The 17,105-nt window shown below is 46.1% G+C and overlaps 1 protein-coding gene and 1 long non-coding RNA gene across 2 annotated transcripts; one reads left to right on the top strand and one right to left on the bottom strand.

The window, feature by feature from the left end:
* The first annotated feature begins 612 nt into the window (after positions 1 to 612).
* LOC143004652 (CD81 antigen-like) lies at positions 613 to 15,901 on the top strand. Its single transcript, XM_076155734.1, has 8 exons — positions 613 to 794; positions 6,617 to 6,731; positions 13,152 to 13,249; positions 13,421 to 13,495; positions 13,644 to 13,763; positions 13,866 to 13,961; positions 14,527 to 14,610; positions 14,773 to 15,901. Exons 1-8 carry the CDS (start codon positions 729 to 731, stop codon positions 14,833 to 14,835), a joined length of 717 nt encoding a protein of 238 aa, XP_076011849.1. The 5' UTR covers positions 613 to 728; the 3' UTR covers positions 14,836 to 15,901.
* A 218-nt stretch (positions 15,902 to 16,119) lies between these two features.
* On the bottom strand, positions 16,120 to 16,486 carry LOC143004653 (uncharacterized). The gene is made up of 2 exons (XR_012963982.1): positions 16,321 to 16,486; positions 16,120 to 16,224 (listed from the first exon to the last, which is right to left on the bottom strand). It is a non-coding gene; the product is annotated as an uncharacterized LOC143004653 (long non-coding RNA).
* Positions 16,487 to 17,105: the final 619 nt, after the last annotated feature.

The following is a 17,105-nucleotide window of genomic DNA, read 5'->3' as shown; positions in this document are numbered from 1 at the left end:
TTAACTTTCTCTATCTGTTTTCTACATTCGCTCCTCCTCTTGGCTTCCATTCTTTACATATACAGTATGTGAGAATAATGTGAGAATTGAATGGTAAATGTTTGAATGGAGGACTTGTACCACGTGGTTAGTCTTGACGTCTGTAGCCAATACGGATTAAATAGAAAGTGAAAACTTCCAGAAAGTGAACGAAGTGACAAATACTCAATGTTTATATCGTTCAAGGCTAAGGTTGATGTCTGGGGTTAAGGTTATGTTCTCTTAACGTCCCACCACACACGTCTGCCCCCTCACTCAGGGTCTATTCAACATCTACTGTCAAACTACCTTGGCTAAACATCTTTAATTTTCTAAACGGATCTTCAATTTAGTTTCCCTTTATTGATGTCATTTTCCCTTGGTGGTCAGAATACAAACCCACCTTAACGGCAGACGTGAGGAAATCCAGCCCAGTCGGACATTTTATTTGGATATTCACTGTCAACATAATGCTGCAAGGGGTTCCAAAAGTTGGGAAAGGCTTTATTGGAAAATGGCGGTATGCTTGTTAAGAAGGAGGGAGGGTTCAGCAGCGAGGGAGGGAGGCTCGGACGGAGAGGGAGGGGAGAAGTTGGGTGTTGCCTCTCCTCCCTTCGAGCACAAGTCAGGATTTCCAGCCGACCATCTCATCGCGACCCACCGCCGTCCCGTTAACTCCTCCACTAAACCTCTCTGCCCAACTGACCACCATGGGAGTCGAAGGCTGCACCAAATGCATCAAATATCTCCTCTTCTTCTTCAACTTCATCTTCTGGGTGAGTGAAAGCCCCCCAGCCCCGCGTCTTTACGGCGCCGCGTTCAAGATCCCGCTGCCCCGTCGCGTTGTTTATGAAAGCGGATTGAGGTTTGTGTGTGTGTCGTCGCTGCTCCGCCCGCGTGTCGACGAAGACGACGGCGGCGCTTCCATCAGCACCGTGCGGGGCCGTGCGGCGCCTCTGTGCCGCGTCGTTTTCCCCCGCACGGTTCGTGATCAAATTGGCGTAAATAAATGGATTTGCCACACATGCCTGCGTGTTTGGGGCGCATGTGTGGTCACAATCTACCGCGCACACGCACGACGCGCTGGATGTTGTAGTTCACAAAAACATTCAACGTTCATTGTCGAATGTAGGGGGGGGGGGAAAACCGTAATATTCTTGGTACGATTTCAGAAGGGGAAATCTTCAAATCGAAAATAACAGGGAAAGTAACGGTTCGAGTCCCATAATGAGAAGTTCAGTCGGGTTGTTTTTTTTACTGAGCCACAAGGTTCAACACTCATGCTGCGCAACGCCTTTGTACCCACGCGAGAAATAACAGGCACGATCTGAGCGTTTACATACATTTGGCGCTGTGTAGTTTCTAAACGCTGGGCGGCAGAGGAGAAGGGCTTTGTTTGCATTACAACCTCCTCCCAACTCCCCCCCCCCTCTCTGTCTCTGTCTCTCTCTCTCTCTGTGTGTGTGTGAGAGGGGGGGTGATTTCCATTTGGTGAGTCTTGTTTTTGGTGATGAATGATGGAAACATTTTGAGTTTGATTTTGGTGTTTGGCTTTCGTTTCCTGTAAACTCCCTCACAGATGGTCACGTCCCAAATGTTTATATAGTTCAAGGCTAAGGTTGATGCATGTTTGGGGATAAGGTGATGTCCCCTGAACGTCCCACGACACACGTCTACCACATCACCCAGTCTATTCAACATCTACTGTCAAACTACCTTGGCTAAACGTCTTTCATTTTCACAAACATATCTTCAATTTAGTTTCCCTTTATTGATGTCATTTTCCCTTGGTGGTCAGAATACAAATCCACCTGACCGGCAGACGTGAGGAAATGCAGCTCAATTAGACATTTTATTTGTATTTTCATTGTCAACATAATGCTGCAAGGGGTCCCTAAAGTTGGTAAAGGCTTTATTGGAAAATGGCGGTATGCTTGTTAAGAAGGAGGGAGGGTTCAGCAGCGAGGGAGGGAGACTCGGACAGAGAGGTAGGGGAGAAGTTGGGTGTTGCCTCTCTTCCCTCCGAGCACAAGTCAGGATTCCCCAGCCAACCATCTCATCGTTAACTCCTCCACTAAAACCTCTCTGCCTGACTGACCACCATGGGAGTCGAAGGCTGCACCAACCAAATGCATCAAATATCGCCTCTTCTTCTTTCACTTCATCTTCTGGGTGAGTGAAAGCCCCCCACCCCCGCGTCTCTACGGTGCCGCGTTCAGGATCCCACCGCCCCGCTGCGTTGTTTATTAAAGCGGATTGAGGTTGCGTGTGTGTCTGTTGCTGCTCCGCCCGCGCGTCTACGAACACGACGGTGCCGCTCTGGGCCTCACATGCGTGTTGAACCTGTCTTCTGATGTAACTGTCAGGGACGCAGTAGAAACAATCATACGGCGTCATTTTCTGCCTGTAATCAATAAGATAAGAATCACTCGCATTAAAGGCACAGCGTGTGGTTCATTAGAGTCATCTCAGCCGACCACAGAATGGATGGCTGTGTCGTATTGATCAGTTTCGCTTCCCTGGTGAATTTGTAATCAGTTCAGATGGATCGTATTAATTATCCATTATGTCAGAAGTGGACAGTCTGGGGAAGGTTGTTACTTTGACCGCCAGAGAGGCAAACCGGCCTTTATACCTTCACAAAGGATGGATTGATGGATTTGAGTGAGACATGTTGAACAGGTTGGTTATGATCCAAGAAAGAATTCATTTAATTCTGGTCCATGTGGCCTGATGGTGGCACTGTGATTGCCTTTTTTGTTTTGGTTTCGGCCTATAACCTTTGTACAGTGAATCAAAATTCTTTGTAGCTGCGTTTTCCTTCTTATTTTGTATCTCCTCCTATAATTTTGGGATCAAAGATTCTTCATGAAGAATGTCTGGACCAAGCTGGACTAAAGTAGTATCTTTGTTTTTTCACTATTTCCTACTGTTTTGATCTGATTGGCTGCCAAAGTCGAGTGGGCGTGGCTCATTCGTTATCCTGTACAAAATGAAACATCAACTGACCTGATGGTGGCGCTGTGAAGCAATCAGCTGTTAGATTCTGTTAAAGCGGACATGACAATGAAAAGTTAGTCACCTACCTGTTCATGGAGAGATGAAGTTGTAATTGGTTTACCACTCAGCCTTGGCCGAGGTATGCGCTCTCTTGACTCCGTTCTTCCGTTGGATTTCCTTATTCTTAGAGTTCTTCTCTGTCAGTATTCCTGGCACACACTTACTGAAACGTTGGGGGAAACAGTTTTCAGCACAGATGTCGTAATGACGGAAACACAGCCACAGTAAAATGAGGTCCTTCGGGGCCAAACACTCTGCAGCCATTTGCTAAAGTTTGCCTCGTCATCAATAATGCGTCCACATAACATTTTGAAAAGTGACTTTAATGTGATTGTTGGTGCATTATAGTATTTCTCCTGTTCCTCTTTCCTTTGAGCACTTAGACCATTTTATCCCATTTACTTTCACTTCCAGGCTCTTGGTTTTATTGTAGCAGACAGCTTCGTCCATCTGAAGAGACACTTGAAATGCGCCTGACCCTTTTACCAGTGTAGGCTGGCTCTTTAAAAAGGAGACCTCCTGTTTCCATAAATCACCGCGGACGCTGAGAGGGTTAAGAGGTCAGTGGGGCTGGGGGAGAAGCCCCCCGCCTGGGGAGGGGGTGGGGGTGCGTGTGTTAAGGATCATGCCAGCGTACGGGAGCTTTATGGGATCTGCAGACCACGCCCCCCCTGTTCCCCCAACCCAACCTTACCCCGCCCCCCACAACATGCCCAGCATTCTATAGCCCCCTGCACACTGGGCAACAGGCAGAAATAGACGGTGGAGGGGAGGTCTGCTGCAGGCATTTGGGTGGTGCGCTGACCTTACAATGGAAGACGTGGAGCCATGTCAGAGCTTCAGACTGACCTCCAAGCCGCTTTGAGTCTGGACATATGTGTGTGTGCGTCATGAGAGTCAACTGGGGACTTGGCTGAAGAAGCAGTGATCCTAGTAATAAACTGATTATTGATTAACCACTGTAAAGTGCTACTTGATTTTAACTAGGTCACTCTTAGAGTGTTTTTGAGTTATGTGGTGTTAAGTTCCCTGGTCGATAGTGGTTTGTAGTATCAACTAGTATGGATCCACAGAATGTGATCCTCGATACACAAAACATACCAAAAAGCCTCTGAAAGTTCCTTTACATCAGGCCATAGGTTTCATTCCCTACATGTACACCTGCTGTACATGCCGAAACCTGTGTGTTTGACCTGCATCACTGTCCGATGTTGCCCTGTGACGTGAGTGTGTGGATATACACAGAGGGCTTTGTAAGGAAAATATGGTAGCCAAAGAAAACTGATTTTACAAGGCGTCATTAAAGTGTAACACAGTTTCCACAAGATGCGTTTAGCTTTTCATCATGAAGAAACGGCACCGAGGGATCCCAAAGTTTTCCGCTCTCCGCATTGCGAGGCGTTAGACTGTGCTGCAGGGCGCGGAATTCAGTATCCAGACTTCTAAACTCCATACATCACAAGTATCCCGGCTGTGGTTATTTGTGATATAAAGTAACACAGACCTGGCAAACGGTTTGGTCGTTTTAACCCAGCATTCATTATTCCTGATATGCTGAAATTTGGTGGTGACACAGTTAACGTGGCCTGATTCACAGGACATTAGTCACATTTCTGAACAACCTGGGTAAAAGAAGTTACAAGGTTTGTTTGTTGGTTGCATCACCGACTTCCCCCCTCCATTGGCAAATCAGCCTCCAGTCTGTAGCAAGAGACTCAAGTCCAGTAATGCTACTGTTACTGTACTGCTGCACAGTTAATTGAATCCAAATCGCAATCCGGGCCACTTGAGACAACTAAATCTCTTGACGCGTTGATTATATTTAAATATATAATGGAGTGAGAAGCTCCACATTATGGTCGCGGTGGTAATTACAGTGATCCGACAGCACAGCTGCCCGGTGGGAGTTGGTGGGGATGTCGACGGATCCAAAACGCAGCGTGTTCCGCCTGAAGAGATCGAAGGCTGTGAGAGCCAGACACGCTGCGGTGAAGTTTGCTTTACGTTAGACAGCGGTGGCATCCAGCAGCACCTAAGGCGGGTGACCTCAATATTTGTTGTGTAAAAATCTGGGGTACTTTTATAACAGCGACAAACCTAGCAACAATTATAGTTCAAATTGTAATGGCAGTTTGTTTTGCGAAAATTGCGAATTTGTGTTTCCGTTTCCCGCTCCTTCGGGTCGAGTTACAGTCCACAACTCCAGCTTGTAGCCTCTCAGAAATCTGTCGTCGGCTCTGGGCTTCACATCTCTGGCGGCAAATCGTTAAAAAAAGGACGACGGATTGAAGCTATGTGCCGTACGGATTCTCTCTCAGTTTGTCAGCTACACAAATAAATCAACGATCCGCAGGAATGCAGATCACTCGCTCTTCCCCTTTTGTCAAACTGCTTGTGTGTCAGTGACTCATTTCGCCGTTAATCCACGTGGTGAGAAGTTGGGGAGGTTACTTGAAGTTTCTCTGCGGTGTTGCTATAACTGTATATTGGTGCGGTTGTGTAGAGTTTCAGCTCTCTTGGCAGGAGCGGTGTTGATCTGGTTGCTAGGCAGCAGCTGGCCTTCGCTCTGGAATGGACCTTGCCAAGCACGGAGAGGAGGGACGGGGATGTTGGCGACTAAGCCGACGCTGGTGGAAATGTATTCACACCAACCAGTGCAGAGTACACAGACGATACCAGTATGAGATCCAAACCCAACGCGTTCCTTCTCTCAGACGTTTATTTCCTCAGAGCTCCTGTGTGCAGACGCTTGTTTATGTCTGTCTGCTGAGGTGTACTTTAACTTAAACGGCTCACTTTAAGTCTTTGAACTGCGCAAAATTAAAAAGCTTTGGATTGATTGTTTCAATGTAAACCAACCTGAGACAACCCCATCGCCGTGGTTACACACTGACGAAGGGAAGAAGACGTGGCAACTTATCCAAAGTTTGTCGCCGCAAACTTTACAGTCAGTGTTCCTGTTACACCTGAGTAAACATAATGACTACACTGTCCACAACAATACAGAAGTATTTATTACGTTATTATTCAGAAATTATTTGATTTAAATGATTGGATTTAAGTCTAAACCAGATTATTGGAATGTTTTGTGATGAGCTGACAGAGAGACGGAGCTCTGGTCCCCTCTAAATGAATGTTACAATGAAACAATGTCATCTGGTAAACATCAAACTCCAAACTAACCCCAACAATCCCGGGATCCGCCCCTCTAACATCCTGATGATTCATCTGATAAATTCTTCAGCTAAAAATAAACAGTGAGAGAAGTAAGAAGATGATTGAGTTTTCTGGGCTCATTTTTTGTGTTGCTGCCGGGTGTGCAGGACGGTGCTGTTGTTACTCTTGTCGCGCTCGGTCATGTTGACCAACTAGAGTGATGGACAAGCTCTGCCAGGAGAAACAGTCGGGCCTCTCTGCACTCTGAAGCCACGGCAACAGGGACGTGCGGAGGCGGATTACGTGTGAAAGATGTAAACATTCAGCGACTTTGCAGGAATTCTAAAGAAGCTGTGTGTTTGTGTGTGTTTGTGTGTTGCAGTTGGCAGGAGGCGTGATCCTGGGCGTGGCCCTCTGGCTGAGACATGACCCCCAGACCAGCAACCTGTTGGAACTCAAATTTGATGGCGCCCAGGCCCCCAGCACCTTCTACATCAGTACGTATCTCACCCGCACCCTCATCTGCCTCTGCCTGCTTTTCTTGAAAGCTTGCGCCACACATCAGTCCACTTGATCATTCACCACCATCAGATGAACTGACAGCCATGCGGTCCATAAACTCTGTGGGGACGTAAACAAAACACCTGGAGGCTCATCTGATCACTCAAACAATGAATCAACTCCAATAAAAACATGCAACAAACCTGGAACGTTGCATCACGCTGAAATAATGTCCATGTTAATTATTGATAAGCCTCAATATGTGTCTATGCTGCATCTATTGATTAGGAATATGATGATACATAATTGATTAGTCAATGAAAGCTGATGTTTAAATTCTGCGTATAATTATGAGTTGAATGTGCAGATTGAAAGCGTCACTCACCTGTTAAACACACACACACACACTACGCAGTATAGTCATAAATGATCTTACATAAATATAAAATACATCTTCGTCTACTGTGTTACGAAGGTCAGCCGCCTTCCAAGACCAGACATGACGTGATCTGCGACCGCGTCCGATAATCCTTTATCATGGGCGCCGTGGCGATCGTTAATGTGACTGATGCTCTGCTGAAAGCTTTGTGGTTCCGCTGGTTGCTCTCACAAACAGGATAACGATGTGGACCAAATTCTGTCAAGTTCCTGTCAGAAGGAGCTTTCAAAGTCAGTGTTGGTCAATGGGTGATTGGTTAATTATTCTGATTCTGATTCTGGAGGTGGTTTGTATACAGGGATCACATAGGGTTAACGCAAAGCAAAGGTTTGTTATGATGTAATGGTTATTTCAATCTTATATCATGTGACTTCCTTTGTTTTGTTGTGGTTTGCTACTACACAGTATAATGAATACGATATATAAATGATAATATTCACAGATATCGCCAACAGTATCAGTCCCTGTTTATAGCTGTGTGTGTGTGTGTGTGTGTGTGTGTGTGTGTGTGTGTCTGAATGGATTGACACGCTACGACACTGTCCTGTGACCACTCACACTTAAGAACCTACGTTAGGCTGCGTGGCGCGTTGTGTCGGTATGCTGAGACCTTCATCTCTGAGCTCTGTTAGATTTCTCATGAGGTTGTTGGTCACATCCCTGACCAGGAGCCATGTGGCCTCGTTACCAGGCAGCCATGATGATGAACACGGAGGGGAAAGCCCCTCTGAGTCAAGTTGATTAGTTCACCTCGTGTCATTCGTGGTCAGCTGTTAGTTTGGAATGAATATAGGCCGTTGGAAATTTGTTAGAGCGAAGTGGGTCAGCGTGGCCCCGCCCAGATCTGCGGCGCCATGTGACCATGACTAACGCAAGACTCGCCACTCGTCATATGACTCCGTTGAAAGCTTGCTCACCCACATGACGTCCTCGCCCTTGTCGCCTCTCCAACTCTGCAAACTAGACGTCACGCCCTCATTTCGCCACTTCACATTCTCCATCCACATCAGCAACCTGACTCATCAGCCCCATGAAGAAGAGGAGGAGGAGGAGGGGAGGGGGGATGGGGAGAGATGGAAGTAAGATGAAAGGCGAGGCCATCCTAACAGTTTCAAAGCAGGCGCGATGAAGAGCTCAGATAAACAACAAGACACTCTGAGCGCATACCCCCGCCAAGGCCGATCACGCCTCCAATTATTTATTAATAATTGTTGTTTGGATCAGTCTGGAGTTTAAGTTTGAGTTGTGTTTGGCCCATGTCAGGTTCTCAAGTTCTCGGATCAACTGATGTATCATTTGTTGCATCAGTAGTGAGGTCACATCTCCACCAAGGTTTGGTGACACTCGACTGATTCATTCATGAGATACAGCGCAGGAGGGAGCCACGCCCACTCACTTAAATAGCCACTTATTGCGAAACGCTAAAGAATGTGGACAAACAAAGATGAAACTTGACTGTTTCACCCCTAAATCCAGTTTGGCACAAATTGGTGTGGCCTTCATGATTGGGTGTGGATGGACAGAGGAATCCAGGGAAATACTTTGGCTTCTACAACAAAAAGTGTGGCACCTACAGCGCCACCATCAGGTGGACTGGTGGATGGCGCCCAACCTGCCCACCAAGCTGCACTGAAATCAGCTGATAACTTCCTGTGAACAGACGAAAACAGTCCCAAATGCAGCCTCCTTGGTGGTGGTATCATCAAACCGGAGTGGGGGAGGGGAGGTGGTCGGGTGATTGTTCTTCACGAGGGGAACATAGCTGTGGTCGATCAATAGAGAAGCGTCTCAGCCCTCAGAGGAGCGGAGCTACTTAGGGACTTTCTCTCCAACAACCTCAATGATTGCATCCTGCCCATTACATAAAGCCTCCCTCTCTTTCCCAACCAAGGGGGAGAAAAACCCTGGTCACCCTCGGAAAAAATTCCTCATCGGCCCTCCCTTCTCCTCTTCCTCCTCCTCCTCATCTGCCCCACCCCTCCTCCTCCTGCTCCCCCTCCCTCTCCTGTGAAAGTTTTCCTCTCCTTCACTCGGCTGGTTTCTTTCCACTGTCGCTCCCCCGCTTACCATCTGGTTGTGGTTAACCTCCGAGCAGCACCGTCTCGCTTCTCTTTTTTCTTTCACTCCCTCCATATCGGATATTTCTTCCTCTCCTTCCTTCCCTTTCTGCTCCAGGTGCTCGCAAAGCTCTCCGCCCCTTTTTCTTTCGCTACCGCTTTTCTCACCAAAGCACATGACGAGCCTGTGGCCGCTCACCGCTCTGTTGGAATGCTGCATTGAAACCGAATCAAAAAGTGACTTGGAACATGGAAGCGCTTGTGTTTAAATGTTTTTCATCTCTGGAAAAATCTCCTCTTACAAGTCTGTAGGTCTTTGAATGAACCTTTATGGATCCATGAACGTGTGTTGAAAGCTCTAAGCTCCTCTACATGAAGCTATTCGTTTAGTTAGATACAAATATGTTCATCTGTGACCTTTGACCCTGATAACTCTTTATGTTTTCATTGATCTCTATCCAATAGTAACTGCCAATTTGGTTAATTGATCGGCCTTCTGATCAGTCGCCTCTACATTTTTACAATTCAGCTGCTTCAGACATTCACAGAGTTACTAAATGAACGCTCTGTTAATGAGAAGAACAGCTGCACACACACACACACACACACACACACACACACTTGTTTTCTATCTTGCCAACGACATTCCTCTTTTTTCCTCTTATTTCCCGATTGTGTCATACCATGATCCACCAGCGGGGGTCACAGGTCAACACTGTACTCCATAAGAATTAAATCAATTCACAGAAAAATGTTAACTTACATTGATATAAATCTAAGAACTCTTTGTTGTTTGTTGTTTGTGATTCCAGCTCCTTTAACAAGCAGAGCAGAGAGTATTTAAACATACAGATCTCACATGGTACAGCTTTAAATTCATGTGCTTCCAATCACAGTACAATAATCTCAATGAACATATCCAACACAGAGAAAGTGAAGCCTTATTATATTAGATTTATAATCTAAAGTGCATTGGAGCAAATAGACATCGACTCTGCAAACAACTGTTGAGAAATAAATTACATTACGGTTATGCAATTGGGGAAGCATATTATTATACAAAGTTGGAGAAAAGATATTGAACTGGCCACATAAACACACAGACACACACACACACAGTGCAGGCCTTTAGTCACACAATCAAAAGTGTACATACATATTAAAACACAGACATTTATATACTACTACTACATACCAATACATCTGCACACACATACCTAAGCATACACACACACACACACACACTCACAATGTTTCCAATAGTAAATCACCTGGCCATAATACACAAAAGCCATAAAAGTGTAAATGTCCCAGCAGACTGAAATGAAAACTCACAGATTTAGCGCCGGTGTTCACGTAGGGAAGTGGTTATTTGAACCTGTCCAGCTGCCACTTCAACATCTTGAATCACTCTCCTGTTTGCCATTAAGCTGCCACATTTTTAAACTATTTAATATCTAAAAATGCAAACACAGTTTCATCAGAGAGCAGATATTTCTTTGAATCGTCGAGTTAGTCCCGATGTGAACTTCCAGCCCAGTTCCTGAGTGCAGCATTATTAGCAAACTGTTCTTAGTAGGATCAGGGGTCAGGAAGGAAGGAAGTTGTCGATTATGTAGTAAACAATAGTCGAATGACTCTATAGGCTGTATATTAGCTCCGGTATCTGATGGAAACTGCAGCTGTCTGTGACCCTTTTTTACATCAGCAATGCGGCTCAGACTGGTCGAGTTTGCCGCAGCGAGTTAATTAAAAAAAATGAATTAAATACACTGATGGCTCAATGAGATGAATGTAGGAGTTTATGGAATTCATAAAAACAAATGTTACCTTAAACTCAGGCAGTGCTTTCACGTCCTTGCAGGTTTGTCACAGCACAACACGATCACTGAGCTCTACAAGGCCTAGAATATGTAAAAACTGTCATTTGCAATTTCATGTTTAACAGCAGACCTTTGTTGCTCCCAGGGGACAAATCAAATCTTATAGAAGTAAAAACAACAGCATTAAATTGAAAACAAAGAATCCCTTATTAGCTGTGAACTTTCTGCGTCATTTACATCCAAACCACGTCGTGTTTTTGTTTAAGTGTTGCATTGTAGAGATGTTTGGCCTTTGAGTGGACACTTATGGATGAACAGAGCAATGTTAGAAGTTACGCACGCCACAATAAAAGCTCAAAACAGCTCCTTGAGGACACGTTTGCATCTCATTAAATGTCATATCGTGTCTTTCAAAGCCTGACAGACTTGGTAGGTAAACGCCAACTGACTAAAAACCATGTCAGCGAGCTAGTTCACAAAAATCAAATAGAAATGGCAGAAGAGAAGAAGAGATGTAAACACATCACCATCGCAGCATGTGAGGGAGACGCAGGAGCACTGAGGAATGGAGATGGACAGAGAGCGTCCATCAGGAGATCAAATCAAGACGGACAGGAAAGGAGATTCAAGTAAATGGAATTAGAGGGAGCACGGAATAAGCAAATGCATTACATAGAGAGAACAGATGGGCGGTAGAGAGAGAGGGAGAGGGAGAGAGAACGCCCAAAGCCCTAGAAGGATGGAGGAGAGTGTCTGCTGCTCTCTGTCAGACTGGAGTGCCACAATTGAAGAGATGGAGGGAGCGCTTGGTCACGAGCCAAGTTATCGATTTCTAAATTAGCCCGGGTGTGTGGGAGAGGGTGGGGACTGACGGGGTGGGGGAGGGGCACACAACTTATGGGAGCAGTTAGTGGTCCAGAATCAAATTACGCCTGGGCTGACAAGCAGGGGGGTAATATGGCTCTGCTGAGAGAGGGAGAGAGAGAGAGAGAGAGAGAAAAGGGGGGGGGTCACTTTATTAGGCACACCTGATCACCATAACAACCTTGCAAGGTTCTGGCCTTCCTGGAGCAGATAGTGGTAGCTTCTCTGTCTGTAATTTGGCTGTGACATCATCGTTTTGAAGGGCCGCGGCGTGCGGCGGCTAACGAAAACACGGCCAGGTTAACACGCGGCGACCCCGGCTTCACAGGGCTTTCATCGCGCCGAGCGGAGATGCAGATCTAAACTTAACATATAATGACTAATCAACTGAGCGGCTTCCTACATCTATACAAAAGGCCCGGAAACAGGCGTGTGTGATTCATGCGTACGTTCGCCCTCGCTGAGGCAGTAAATCCGTCGCCACGCTGTCAGAATGTCTCAGAATTGTTTCAGAGCGACTTTGATTTAACCCGCCGCTACTTGTTACATAGGAACACATTGTATCCACTCTATTGTGTCTAATGTTTTATCTGAAGTTCACATCCATCACAGAGTCTTGATTGTGTTCAGATGGAGACTGAGTTTAGTTCTGCGTTCTTCTTTTTGGATCACAGCCCCTGCAGGCCGGCTGAGAGTTTATGATGTGGCAGATATCGCCGACGACCAAAGACTCGTTAGACTTTGAGGCGCAGAGAGCGTTTGGTTATCCGTTACTGCAGAGACGGTTAGCGTGATCACAAAAGACGGAACCGTTAACGCGCTTGATGAGTGATCGTGTTGAATTGTGGAGGCGGCGCAGAATGAACAGGAATCTGCTGTCTGTGACCACAGCGACAACACCAGTCGCCTCAGCAGACTGGCACATGTACAACACTGCGCCCTCTGCTGTCCGTCAGGTGTTATTGCACTCCTTCTCATTTTAACAGCAGCATTTATGAACCCGTCTGTCTCTCGGGAGGATGAGTGAGTTTGTGTTAGTTGTGTTTGTTGTTGCGATTCGTCCTTGTTGCTATTAAAACCAAATGTAAATCAAAGTGTAGTATTAGGTATTAATGGCAATGGGAATGAAGGCCGGTGATGGTGGTGGCTCTGATGTGTGTGTGTGTGTGTGTGTGTGACGGCTCACTCTGCAGTGTCTTATCTGACCTGGCTTTGACCCTTCCGTCCCTCCAGGCGTCCACATCCTGATCGCCGTGGGTGCCGTGATGATGGTCGTCGGCTTCCTCGGATGCTACGGTGCCATCCAGGAGTCACAATGCCTGCTGGGAACTGTGAGTCACAACAAGTCACATTTTACTCATTAACGCTTTCGTAAACATGTTTTAGAAATGAGGTCCGAGCTCAGCATGGCGTCTACATCCGGGTCACGCCGGGTCAGAGCTGAATTTTTTGTAGATAACTGAAGTGATGCAGTTTAATCGTCTCTGTTGTCGTTGTTGCAGTTCTTCGCCTGCCTCGTCATCCTGTTCGCCTGTGAAGTTGCCGCTGGAATCTGGGGCTTCATGCACAAAGATACCGTGAGTCTGCAATACACACACACACACACACAAACACACACCAATCCAAATTTTTAGCAGCGTGGCATCGATCACAGAGACCATGAATTCAGCCGTGACTTTGAGCCGCTCGCAGCTTCACGCCAGCCTTGTTCTTTGTCTCTGACAGGTTTCCAAGGAGATGATCAACTTCTATGACTCTGTGTACGACAACGCCATGTCCAAGATCATCATGGACAGGGAGAAGCGAGACGCCGCGACCGCTGTGCTCAAGGTCTTCCATGAGACGGTACGAACGTTCAAAATAAACATTATTATGCAGGGATTTTGTGTAGGCGTGTAAATGTGTGTGTGTCACGTCTATATGAGGTGCCGTGCTGCTGTGTTTCAGCTGAACTGCTGTGGTAAAGGTCAGTTTAGCGCTGTGCTGACCAAGATGACGGACGAAGTGAGCATCACCAACCTCTGCCCGTCTGGAACCATGACGGTAAGTCTGCTCCTCCTCCTCCTCCTCCTCTTCCTCTTCCTTCTCGTCACACAGAAGCCTGCACCACTCTGTCATAGACGTTCGTGCTGCGTTCAAGTGCACTTCGGTGGGTGGTATATACTGTATATATTTCCAATGCTCAAGTGGTTAAGTGGAACATACTTCAGAGCGTTCCAGTGCCTCTGGGAAGTAACCAAAACGCAGCAGGTTGAACAGGTTAAACTTCACTGTATGTGCTTATGGTTATAAAATGTAATAAGGCCAATCCCTTGTGTTGACATGTGTCACCATGGTAACTTCTGTATGAAGAAGGCAATGAGGCCCCTGAGTGCAGACAGAAGAGGTCAACACATGTTGAGTCTCGTCTAGTCTCCACTCCTGCTAAATGTTTATTATTTCAAATCAAACTGATAAGGGAGGAACATTTTGAAAGAACACAATGGAAGTTTGGTTTAAAGTCATGGAAGTTTGGTGTTCCAAAGCCGTGTGAACCCTGTACTGTGGGCTGACTGAAGGAAAGGTTGATCCTTTAACCTGACCTGACCTCTCGATGTTGTCGATGCAGAGCTGCCACTCCAGGATCGAGGATTTGTTCTCGGATAAGATTTACCTGATTGGCATCGCCGCTCTCGTGGTTGCTGTCATTATGGTGAGTCACTCACACACACACACACACACACACACACACACACACACACACACACACACACACACACACACACACACACATTTGTGATTTCCAGGGGATGTAGGTTCAAAGTAGCTTCAGACTTTCAGGTGTCTAACCTCTGCTCTCTGTTGGCCCTGGCAGATCTTCGAGATGATCTTCAGCATGGTGCTGTGCTGCGGCATCCGCAACACCCCAATCTACTAATGCGCCGGGCTCACTGGCCAAGGAGCGGCGACCTCAGCGCTCTTAGCTCTCTCTCTCTCTCTCTCTCTCTCTCTCTCTCTCTCTCTCTCTCTCTCTCTCTCTCTCTCTCTCTCTCTCTCTCTTTCTCTCCCTCCCTCTCCCTCTCTCTCTTTTATAAGCAGGAGATGCCACATTTATTGCTTGCTGGATTTAGATTATTTTGAAAAGACGTATAGCTGTAAATCGTCCTCCTCCTCCTCAGCCTGGAGCTCTGGGCTCTGCTGTGGACGAGTCGCTGTCACTAGTCTTACCTGATGTGTAGGTACTAAATCATACCTGAAGGACGACAGCAGTCCAGTCTGCAGTTATTTTTGTGTATTGCTTCCTTGCGTATGATCATGATCCTGTATTCTCGTTGGTTTTATGGATGTTTTTTCACTGTTTATGTATAAACTGTATATAAATATATATATTAACAGTGCTTTATGACTGCCCGAGCATGAATGTCGTATTAGATCCTTCTCCCGTGTTCCTCCTGCGCTTTCGTTTGTTCACCTCGCTCCCGACCGGACCGGGTCGGAGGTGAACACACGCACGCTTCCCCCCGTAACACACACCGATTTTCTGAATTTAAATCTGCGCCGTCGTGCAATTTCTGCAGGAGCCGACTGAAGGAGAATCTTTTCGGTTGATCTCGTAAGCTGGAACCCAAAGTCTGACCCCGCCCCCCTTGCCGTCTCTGTTGTTTATGCTCCTGGAGGACGTTTGTCCGTGATTTGGCTTCGATTTGGTTTTTCGTTAAGAGTCTGCGTCCTGTTCGTTAAGTGTCTGGATTCAAATCAGTCGTGCAAATTTTACTGTTGACCTTAAAGTGATAATCCTACATTTCTTCGCTTGGTGACCATCATCTAACGGTAGCTGCAGGTTGGCCATCAACAACTCCTGTAATTCCATGCGACATGCAACCATGGCAGCAAGTTGATGTCACAACAAATTGAGTAATGTTCTTTTCTGTAGTTGCCGGGCCAACTGAGGCTCAGCGTACATCTTTGGAATTTGCATTAAATTCTCTTTTTTCTCTCCTAAATGGGATATTTATGGATTATCACTTTAAGATTTAATATGTTTCTTATCCTTGGGGCTTCAGTGTCAAATTAAGGGAAAACACATGAAGTCATTGTTAAAACTTCATCTTATATGTTCTTAGATATTTCTTGCCAGTTTCTCTCTTCTTTGCCTTGAATCCCTCAGGAGAAACATCTTTAGACGTTTCAGCTTCGTTGCAGCTGTGTTGCTTTTCCAAAGCTCAAACCTTTAAGTCTTTATGTCGACCCCATGTTCATCAGTGGACGAGATGTAGAGATTTTCGTCTGTTCCTTCTCGTGTGAGACACGTGGTGAAATCTCCCAGCTTGGAGCCACTAGGGAAAAGCCCAGTTGTGGGTTCTGAATTCGGGACGCCTCTTCTGATTTGGTCCGGTCGGATCCGGTTGGGTCCCAATGCCACCACCAATTGAACGTGATTTTACACAAGCCTGAACTCAGTCGCTGCCTTTGTTTCTTTGTAAGTTGCCTCATTGTGTGGATGTTTGCGGTTCTCTTCCAGTTCTGTAAGTCTTTGAATGGAACCGTATGGATCCATGTTCTTCTACAGTACAAAGTAACGCTCTGCATGTGTAACATCATAAGAAAACACTTTCTTATAACTTCATGTAGAGGAGCTTTAATGTGTTTGGCACATGGATCCATACGGTTCCATTCAAATACCTGCAGACCTGTAAGTGAACCACTAACATCTACACAATGAGACGACTTACAAAACTGCAAAGTTAGTGTCTGAGTTTGCATGTAAATCACCTGAAAGTCGGGACGTTTGGTACTACTTAAACAAAAAAGGGAACTTGGTAATGTAAACCAATTTTACATTCATGTTACTTCCGGCCCCGAGTTTTCTATTTATCTACCTATCTTACCTGTCTGCTCCCATTTGCAAGTGCGATGTTTGACCAGTAGATGGCAGCACGGTCACGCCAAACAGCCCCAATGTTTACATCACCTAACCTGGCAACCCTGCACCCCTCCAACGGGCCTGTATTCTCCGTAGATTTACTAATACCTCCACCCACATTCTCCATCCTCTCACACACTCATGAAACCATATCATCTCGTGTAACCTTTTACGTATTAACATCGCCTTTGTCATCCGACTAAAACCTTTGTCTTGTTAACGTTTGTCGTACTTATACTGAGAGACGGTAAAAGTGTCTTGTACTATTTACAGCTTTGTGGTGT

This window comes from Genypterus blacodes, unplaced genomic scaffold (assembly GCF_046128005.1).
Source record: "Genypterus blacodes isolate CSIRO-AG114 ecotype Tasmania unplaced genomic scaffold, CSIRO-AGI_Gbla_v1 ptg000067l_1, whole genome shotgun sequence".
Classification (NCBI taxonomy): Eukaryota; Metazoa; Chordata; class Actinopteri; order Ophidiiformes; family Ophidiidae; genus Genypterus; species Genypterus blacodes.
This window is presented reverse-complemented; position numbering and strand designations above follow the sequence as displayed.